Below are 10,351 nucleotides of genomic sequence, written 5' to 3'. Positions count from 1 at the left end.
ATCACCTTGGCATGAGGACATTGGAGTTCCTCTCTCATCTGGGCCATGCACTAAGTCTGTGCTCATGTGCAAATGCACTGTGCCAGCTTTGGTCTGCTCTGCACTACACAGGTCCCCAAACCAGGTCACCCCTAATTCTTACAGAGCACTCTGCTTGAGTCAGCACACAGCAACACTGCTCTAGCAACAGAAGCCCAGGTCTTTTGGCTCTACAGCAATGACAGCTTTGGTGTCTCCCTCAGAGAAGCACAACCTCACATCCTCCCACTCAAATCTCCAGGGTGTGAAAGACTCCAGTGGATTAGCACCTAGGGCCATAGTTAAATGGAATGCTTTTAATTTTAAGACTATTTTTTTGTTCCATTTCCTAGGCACAGGTTATGATTAATGTTTCATGACAGTGTCTAGAGATACAGGTTAGAATTTCTGGTCTTGGTTTAATAAACCGTATCAACAGGAGTGCTGTGCATGGGAAGTTAAGGATACCCCAGTGTTTACTGTTTGGATATGTCAGCAAAGGTCTTCCCTCCATCAGTGGTGGATGTTTCTTGGCACAACAGCTCCCACAGCTGCTTTGTAGAGGTTTTATGGTGAGGGGTTGCCCAGAACATGGCTCCTGCTGGCTGTTGTGGGTGGCTTGTGAGTGATCCCTAGCTGCAGAGAACATCCATCCAACATGATCCATGTAGGATCCCTTTATCTATTCAGCTCCCATGTTCATGACTAATGGTCTTGGTCCATCAGACTTCAGCCTGGAGACCAAACTCACTACTTAGCTGGGTTGTTTTTCTTCTGACCTATTGAGAATTTATGCAAACAAGACATCAGGGGCTTTTCTGTACAGATCTGGTGGCTTTTATCTTGAGACCATGCACTCAGGACTTCATGTCCCTGCAGACAGCTAGGTTAGGATTGGTGTCCAGCACCTTTCTGCCACCACAATATTCTGGGTTACCACAGACCAGTTCATGTATGTGTCCCACACCATCTCATCACTGTGCTTGGGCAACACCTTCACAGAAGTGATTTAACCTGGTGTTTTGGAGAAGGCTTATTCAAGAGTCTCTCTGGCATCTCCATTTTTGCAGATGGCTAAGTTTTTGTAAACAGTGGCTACATAAAACTTTATTTCCAGCAATTAAGTGCTGTTGCTTCATCTTGCTCATTTGCTTTCAGTCCTTCTGGGTCATCTGAGAGGGGATGTCCTCTCCTCAGCCACTTGGCCTCAGACTGGCTGCATATCCTGAGACTGTGGCTGGGGAGAGGCATATGTAAAAGTCTTTGTGGTATCAAGGAATGCTTTGTAAAGCACACAAGGAATGGTGCAGGACTGATATTACTGCTGCTCTGCTGTGACTGTTGCACTGCATTCAGTAATCCATGTTTCTATGGGTTTGATGTGCTCCCCAGGGAAGATTATGCTAAAACTCTGTCTGTTGTAATGGGAACAGGTTTGCTCACGTTTGTTTTTTTCCTGATTAAGAATGCCTGGTCTGTTAAACATTGTGATGAGAGCAGTATGTGGTTTAAGAATGCCATAGGTATTGGAGTGTGATTTGCAGCCTTGCCTTCAGGTGGGAGAGTAGGGGCACCCCAAAGCAAACACTGCTGTCCCCACCACAAGGTCCTGTTCCACCATCACGTGCCTTTCATCACTGCAGACTCTGAGATCACACATTCTTCTTGGATGAACAGGGTGCCTTTTTATTAGTCTTCAAGGACTTTAAATAATTAATTGCTGGAGAGAGCAATGGGAAGAGGGCTATTTGTGCCATGCTCTAATTGCTGAATGCACCATAAGCTTTCAGATGAGGTCCCACATTTAATCATTATTTTCTTCTAGAGAAACCATTGGTGATCCCACTGGTTTCTCCATCTGGTGCAGGGAGATGAGAGTGCTGGTTCCCCTTGTGGCATTGCAAACATCCCAGCTGTGGGGAAGGAGGTTTCTCTGAAAGAAAACCTGAGCCAGGTACGAAACAGCAATGATTGTCCCCAGGGTGAGAAGCATGGTGAATGTTTTAAAGGGGAAGAGCTGAGTGTGGGTCCCATTCTGCAGGGAGCAGGCTGAGTAGCAGATGATGGGGGGGATGCTCAGGGCAGGCTCCCCAGCCAGCAGCCTCAGGAGGAGCCCAACCAAGAAACCAGCAGCTGAGCCATAGGTGTTGGTGCTGGGAGCAAAGAGGGCACAGCAGAGCTGGGGAAAGAGCAGGGTGTACACCAGGTCCCCACTGAGGAACCAGAGGTCATAGACTGAGCTGGAGTAAAAAGCCAGACTGGCAGCCCCTGCCCCAATCACCAGCATGGACGTCCTCATGGCCCATAAAACCTCCCTCTCTGCAGCCTGTAAAACAAAGATTGGAACATTACAGACACAGAATTTACTGGCGAGGCAACCAGCATTGCCCTGCCCTGGACTTGTTCCCACCAGCCCTTATTTTTTTCAGGCAATGGTTGCCACCAGTGGCCTTTCGAGGCACCCCTGGAGATGAAGCTGCCGTATGTAATGCTGCGGGTCATGGTTTTATGCTATTTGCAATAATAGCCCAGTCCAAATTTCATTACACTCATTTTAGAAAGAGGAAAGCTCACCAGTGTGGGTATTTGTATCCCTGCCAAGGGTCTGGACACCCTTGACCTTTGTTTGAAGCTCTGGCTCTAGAACTCAATTTGGAAACTGAAGGACAGACACCACACCTCCAATTGCAGACCACGCAGACTGCACTTGAGATGGTCTCGAAACAAAAGCATCTATCCTGATTTCAAAACTACTGAATGCTGTAAGCAAGTACCTTTTTCCTCAGGATTTTCCTGTAGATATTGTGAGCAAACATGGAGCTGGCAGAGAGAAGAGCTGAATCTGCAGAAGACATTGCAGCAGCAGCGATGGCTCCCAAGCCAGCAATGGAGATGTGTGCTGGGCAGAGATGGTGCAGAACAAGTGGCAGGATCATTGCTGATTGCCCTCTCTCTTGTGGACTTGGAAGCCCATAGCTTGTCTGGTTCCAGTCTTTAAGACAAAACAAAGAAAACTCACAGCAAATCCTTCACTGACATTTCTGCTGTCTTTGGAGCTGCCATTCCACAGGGAGCAGTCCCAGCAAGGCTGAGGACTGAGACGCACACTGTATTTTAGGGCTTGGGTTTTTTGATTCTCTATGATCTCTTGTGATTTCCCTTACCATGCTGCAGCCTCCACTGTATTAAATACTTTACTCAGTAGCATTTAGAGAAATAGCTGTGCTTTGTGTGTTTCCAGGAATAAGGCACTCAAAGGTCAACCTTCTATACCTTGCTCATGAGGAAGGAGTTCTGCTCTGGTGGTCCTAGTGACAGATGATGTTTGGGGATCTGGATGCTCTTTAACACATCCTATAAACAAGCACAGACAAGACTAATCTCCTGGGCTGGGGCTGTGCATTTCCAGGACTGCACTTGATTCCTTCAAACATGTTTTCTCCTCAATGTTATTAAACTGTAGTATTACTGGGGCTTTCATGCAGAAAGCTTAGACAGAAACAGGTGTAAGATTTACTGGAAAATAAGATTATGCAACATTTTACAGGATTTGTCTTCATCTTTTGTCTCCACAAGGTCCATAAAAAGCTGTTTCGGTGTAATGAAATAGCTTTAAACAGGTCTTTGGGCTGCTGAAATGTCTCTAGGTAGTCATACACTGAACCTCAGAGAGTTCTACATTTTTGGCCAGGTTCTCACCTAGGGCTTTTAGGTTTACTGGACTAAGTATCTGAAGTCTTTACCAGGGCTACTTTAGGACCCATTTTAATCACCTTTGACAAAACCATATTCATTATGCAGAGGCAAACAATTCACTTTTACCTGTTGATGCTGCAACTGCACCAATGAGCACAGAGGGAATGGCCATCATAAAGCACCCAAGTCCAGAGAGGTAGGAGATGAGCCTTGCCTGTCCTGATGAGGCAGCAGAGAGAACTCTTTGGAAATAAGTTTGCCATGGGATGCTGCCAAGCACCTGAAACATTCAGATGTTACCAGCAGGACACACCAGGATGAGTGGATGAACTTCACAGCTATAAACCCCTCACATCAAATACATAAACTTTGCTGAGTTTTAACTGTTGAGGATGATAATTTGTCATGGTTGGGGGTGTTCCTTTTCTTTGTTGTCATTGGAATGGATGTGAAATTTTGATTGAAATAGGTTAATGATTGGGTGGACTGAGAAACCAAACAAAACCAGGTTAAAATACATCACTTGGCATAGTAAAACAGGCACAGAGGAGAGAAAAGGAAGATAATTTTTTCAGGAAGGAAAAATCTGTAAAATTATACCTAAACTTAGCTGGAATGTAGTCCAAAATTAAAAATAAAATAACTATTTTCACTTTCTTAGCAGAGAAACTTAATCAGATAAAATTTGAAGATTAAGTTCCCACCAAACATTCTCAAGCTTCTCTGTGTCCCTGTTACCAGCCCAGGGAGAGCATCACAACCCCCTGTAGCTTTGGCTCTATTGGTAGCTTGAAGCTGAGTTGTGCAGTGGAGCCAAAGTCACCATGCTTGCTGATAACCTGCAGTTGTGTCATTTTAATATTTTTTTTTCAAACAGAGGAGATTTTACATAATTATGTTTAAAGCACATGTTATGTACATGTTATGTAAAGCACATGTATGTGATGCAAATAGCATAAAGCACATATTATGTTGAGGCTTCAAGACCAACCTCTCAAAAAGTAGAAAATGCATAACTTAGTGCCAAGAGTGGGACTAATTGCCTGGATGGCCTTATTCAAGGGGTACATTCCTTCATGTAAGTGGAGGATGGAGTGTTCCTACTACTTTTTCCCTTCCCACAGCTGAGCCCTGGATCTCCCTGGTCCAATCAGTGTGCTGCAGGGTGGCTGAAAGTCTTACACATCAACCTGTCCCTGCCAGTGGTGCTTCTGTCTGGAAGAACCCACAAGTTTTCCATACAGAAAGTTCACACAATCCGTTCTCCCAACCGCTTGTCCCTGAAATACTCCATACCAGGTAGAAGAAGTCATCCAACCACCTTCCAAGATACTGTTCTTCTATCTTCCCAATCCAAGGATCTTGGTAAGATTGATGAGTTGCAGTGAAATAGATGCTTTCTGTTGCAGAGTTCATCAGGGCAAAGGGGATACAGAGCCACTGGACGGAAACAGAAATAGTTAACCATTTCCCCGGGGTCCTTGTTCTTGGATAATCTGTTCAGATACTGAAATTCGTGTAGATGTAGAACATAAAGTTACATAAGATTAAAGCCAGACTAAGAATCTTTCTGCCCCCTCCTGACTCTAAATCTCCATGTTTCTAGTTTGTGGCATCATCAAGAACACAAGTCTGGTGAACAGATCTCACCTTTCCAGCCAAGGTTGTTCTGGATAGTATTTATTACTTACTTATAGCCAATAGTTTGTGTGAATACTGGCTGAGATGCATAAGGATTATAAGATATTTCAGGAGACCTGTCCTGAAGAGGAACTGTAGAGTAAGGGCCAGTATTTTTTGGAGTTAAGAAGAGAGGATTTTTTTCCCTTAGTTAGGAAATTGGTGACAAATAAATGCACAGGACTTGCCAGGCTGACAGTAATGAAAAGCAGCTGGATGACATCTGTGTATGCAACAGAGTAGAGACCTCCCAGGAGAGTGTAGAGCACGACAGTGCATGCTGAGATGATGATAGCCAAAGAGCCTCCAATATCCAAGATGATCCTCATGGTTGCTCCTGCAGACAAAGTTGTCAAGTGTTTTAAGGCAGATTTCATACATGCTGAATGCAGAATAAATAAGGATATGTTTCTCCTTTGATGTCAGCATACTACACAGTATGAGAAGCACATGGTCTACAGACAGTGGGCAGAGTGAGAACTCAGGAGATTCCATGTTCTTTTTCTGCTCTTGCTGCTTCCTCACTCCATGGCCTTTTCAAGGCAAATTGTCTTTTTACATCTATTCTCCCACAAATGAGAGGAAACACAGAATGATTTGTGTTGGAAGAGACCTTAAAGATCATATAGTTCCAATCACCCATGAGCAGGGACACTTTCTACTAGACGAGGTTGCTCAAAGCCCCAAAGGAAGGTACCAATTCCTATTGCCAAACCTGTCTACTGTAGTGTCAGTAGTATATGCTACTGGCATTTGTTTTCAAAATAAAAAGATCTTTTCCAGAAGATTGAAATGCTTGTGTTCTTCTCATAGAAGGCAACAGTAAAGCAGAGCTTTCCACAGCAAAGCCCAAAACAGAATTCCCAAACTTGTATTACACTGACAGTTGTGCCACATGACCTTTAAGAGATACAGCAATAAAGTCAGTATTTACCCAGGGATGCCAGGATAGCTGCAAACCAGAACACCTCTCCTAGCAGTGGTGGAACGAAGAGTAAGCTTCCCATCACATTCCCATAAGTTTCTTGAAGAGGATCCATCACTGTCACATAATTCTTGGCTCTCATTGGATTTACAAAGAAGACACCACCTATCAGAAGTGATGGCATGTTGGCAGAGGTCTGCATGTATTATATTTCAGGAGAAAAATAATAATAATAATAAAAAATACTATGGTATTTGTGTATTAGACCTGTGTAGTGAGTATGGAATTCACACATAATGGACCCTAGAGAATGATGCAGCCAACCAGACATCAGAGCCTCATTTCACTTGCCTAAATGTGGGGGCTTCATACATCTGCAAAGACCCAGGTTATAAAGGGCATCTATTTACAGCTGACAGATATGACCTTCCACTTTTTAGCAGGCCTACATCTTTCCAGAATGGCTACTGGAGGCCAGGTAGGACCCTAGGGCACCCCAAATAAGATACAGTACTTGTGTGACTGTAACAGGAACTTAGCTCAGAGGGCACCCACATGCAGCCTCCTCTCCATCTCCAGTGACAAAGTTTTCTAAAATGCTTCCTGAAGAAAATGTCAATGGGCAGAGTGGGGCATTGGAGTTTCATATTTAGAAATAGGGTAGAAACACTGTAGAAATAGGGCAATAAGGAAATAGGGTAACAGGATTAGGATTAGGTTGTGTAGAGAAACAAGATAAACCAGGTGCCTCGAGTTGCCAAAGAGTGGGTGTGAGTCCACCTGTGCCTGGTTAGGGCAGGCCCCCTATTACCAGGGGGCCAATAAAGGTGGGACACACACCCACAGAGAGGAAGCTCACTCTTGTGCAAGGCAATGGAGAGAGCAGCAGCTCATCGAGCCTCAGGAGCAAGAAAGGCTCCTCCTGCAACAAGGTTGGACTTGATGATCTTGAAGGTCTTTTCCAGCCTGAGCTATTCTATGATTTGACTAAAAAAAAAAAATGTTGTGGACCATGCAACTTGCAACATGTCCATATACATTCTGCTTTTGGTTACATTTTCATCTTAGTGGCTTTATTGTCTCTTCCCAGAAATACATTATTTTAATCTGCACACTGAAGTGAGTCCCACAGACCTTCATCTACATATTAGGCTTCAGAGGCACAGCCATCTCATTAAACCCAAAAAATCTGCACTATGCCTAACCCTGGAGCCAACAGGACTGCTTGTCCAGGCACCACTGACCTGAGTGAAGACTGCAGGATCAGACCTGTACTCCTCAAGTTCATTAGTAAGAATTACTCACCTAAGAAACGCTGGCAGTGTATTTCCAAGCTTGATTCATATTCATGTCAGTTGGACTCTTTCCTCTGACTTGAGGTAAAGGTTATTGTTCTTTTAGAAATTCCTGTGCAAGGTCTGCACAGGTCTGCTTGCTTTAGTTGTCCCATGTCCCTAGATATTTATGGTATAACTCAGTGTGGACTGGAAGAAACTTTGGTTTTGGCAAGACAGCTGGACCTCAGCTCTAGTCAAATAATTCTTGGGGTTGGAAGTGGCAGCTGAGGTATAGGACACTGTAAGTTAGCTTAGCTTCAAGAAAATGGTACCAGCTCTAAAGCGGAATTATCTGGATGTCCTACAGAATCATTCTGAGATGAGACTACTCAGAACAACACACTTCAGTGGAAAAATCAAGGTAGTGTTATTGCATAACACAGAAAGTTCAAAGAAAAAATACTGTCAATATTCTGTGAATAATAGACCATGATAAAAAAAGCAATGTGCACATAGCCACATGCATCTGAAGTTCTCAGACAAGATTTTTGTCATATAAATTGCTCGAAGAAGGCAAAACTCCACACTAGCTCCAAGCTGCCCCATTTTCTTATATTTCAGTTTAGAGACTGGCATTAGAAATACTTATTTTGAATCTGTAGGAGACTGAAGATAAAAAAAATCACCTTTAAAATGTACTCTGTATTCTGTTATGTATCTTAATACACTTTTAAAAAATAAATTAAAGCCTATCTGTCCTGCTGACATGAATTATTTACCGATAACGAGCGACAAGGCAAATCCCAGAGGTGCCTGGACCCACAACAGTCCTTTTGAAGGCAGATAGACAATTTCAGCTGTGCCATTGATGTATGCTCCTCCAACCCAGGTGGCTGCAAACATGGAAGATGGAAAGGTAAGAATTGTTCTGTGTACACTCTTAGACCTTGTAAAACCTTTTCTCATACAGATATTTAATCAAAGTTTCATTTTGCTTGCAGTTTTCTCCCATTGTGAGATGAGCTGCTGAATATGGGTAACAGTATTAGAATTTTACTGTAAATAATCTTCCAGTTTCAAGAATTAATATCTATATATGCCTGAAAAACTCAATGATTTAGAGGTAATTTGAATATATTTTTTAATATCATTTTTATTGGTGGAAAACTTTTGCTAGAGCAAACAGAATTGTCTTTGTTATTCTGCTGTGACTGATAAACCAGAAGATCACTTGCACAGTCTAAGAAAATAAACTTAAGGGAAAAAAATGCAAGCAGACATTGCAGTCAGAATACAGACTTGCACCATGAGCTTAAGTATATCATCCAAGAAAATACCACCTGGGGAAACCTTCAAAAAAAAAAAAAAAAAAAAAAAAAAGAACTCAGAGAAGCAAGTTTTTAATGATGCCAGGCAGCAAGGAGGTAAAAGAGAAGTAAGGGGTAGCAGTTCATGAACAAACTTTTGTCTTCAAGAGAAAGCCCAGTGCTTGCCATGAGCAGCAACTTATTCCACATGAAACTGGGTTGTTCCAGTAGTAAAATTCTTCTGTTATGTTGGATAACAGAAACTGGTTCAAGGCTGAGACCACAGACCTCCTTAATGAAAGATGTTATATTCTTCAGTCAGTCTTAAATTAAACTCTTTAACTCTTAAATTAATCTCTTTAATTTAAAAGAATCTACATAAACATTAGATTCTGTTCAGTGTGAAGAGGTTAGGAAGAATCCATCCCAAAATGATTCATGAAACCTTTACTCCTTTAAAGCCACACTTAGGTAAAATCTGTCCTGACATTAAAGGAGTTCACTTGCTTTGAAAGAAAGGTCCCCATCATGTGTTTTAAGAAAAATTGTTAAAAGTCTTTCAAGAAAACTTACCTGTTGCAGTAAACAATCCAATGAAAATGTTTATATTCCTGCCTCCAACTACGGCCATTTCAATTGCATTTCTATTCTGTTGGTCCTTTTTGCTTCTCCAAGAAGCCCAAATTCCAGTACCTAAAATTAAAATAAAAAACCCACTCAAAGATATTAAGCCTGGTATATTTAGAGCCATTTTCTGCTGCTTAATTTAGATCGTAGAGAGGAATAATGGCTTCATGATAATATACTTTGAGTCCACAGGTAGAAAAAAACCCAGATAAAACACAAAAATAGTGCTGCCTTGTAAAGAAACTGTTAAGTATCTGGACAACTGGATGCAGTCTCTGTCTTTGGAAGGCAAGTGACAGTTTTTCTGTCTTCCCCCTTCTTTAAGAGATATCCAATCTTGTTTTTCTCAGGAGCAAAGATTAAGAGGGAAGGAATCACTAAGGATAACAGCTTGGCTTAAAGGAGGGGAAATGTTATATTTTGTCTGATACACAATGGTATGAAAATAAACCACATTTCTCTGTGTTCTAGGCACAAGGCTGATGCATAAGATAGGACCAGTAACTTGTCTGGTTTAAGCTGATTGAACTAAACCTACAGTAATCATAAAAATAAACCTAGAAAACAGTAAGAGATTTGCCACTGATGAACTGAAGGAGCTGCGTGTTGATATTCAAAGCAATCACATTACCATGTCCCTGCTGGAATGAGGCAGGAGAGCCAGGAATTCTTAGACTCAGCAGAGAAACTACAAGAAAGATACAGATTTTTTTTTTTAAACTCCTTTGTGAAGGTCCCTTTAAACAGATATAATTCCGAGAAAAAACTATGCATTAAGGAATTAAGTTGGTTACATCACAGGATATGTTTAGTTGCCCCCT

General features: G+C 42.2%; 1 protein-coding gene across 1 annotated transcript; it reads right to left on the bottom strand.

Moving 5' to 3' along the window:
* Nucleotides 1-1,822: 1,822 nt before the first annotated feature.
* On the bottom strand, nt 1,823-9,654 carry LOC103534554 (high affinity choline transporter 1-like). The gene is made up of 8 exons (XM_030461701.1): nt 9,477-9,654; nt 8,376-8,489; nt 6,329-6,484; nt 5,583-5,731; nt 5,011-5,154; nt 3,841-3,994; nt 2,793-3,010; nt 1,823-2,344 (listed from the first exon to the last, which is right to left on the bottom strand). Exons 1-8 carry the CDS (start codon nt 9,652-9,654, stop codon nt 1,823-1,825), a joined length of 1,635 nt encoding a protein of 544 aa, XP_030317561.1.
* Between the last annotated feature and the right edge of the window lie 697 nt (nt 9,655-10,351).

The sequence above is a fragment of the Calypte anna genome, chromosome 1 (genome assembly GCF_003957555.1).
Source record: "Calypte anna isolate BGI_N300 chromosome 1, bCalAnn1_v1.p, whole genome shotgun sequence".
Lineage (NCBI taxonomy): Eukaryota > Metazoa > Chordata > Aves > Apodiformes > Trochilidae > Calypte > Calypte anna.
The sequence above is the reverse complement of the archived record's forward strand: the minus strand, read 5'-3'. Positions and strand labels throughout refer to the sequence as shown.

What these genes read in the sequence shown, in the direction of transcription:
- LOC103534554 (XM_030461701.1), bottom strand. Translation starts at nt 9,654, where the DNA reads ATGGCTCTAAATATACCAGGCTTAATATCTTTGAGTGGGTTTTTTATT. An exon ending in AGCTATCCTGGCATCCCTGG is followed by an intron (nt 5,732 to 6,328) that starts GTAAATACTGAC and finishes CTTTGTCTGCAG; the next exon opens with GAGCAACCATGAGGATCATC. An exon ending in TTTTCATTACTGTCAGCCTG is followed by an intron (nt 5,155 to 5,582) that starts GCAAGTCCTGTG and finishes GTTTCCGTCCAG; the next exon opens with TGGCTCTGTATCCCCTTTGC.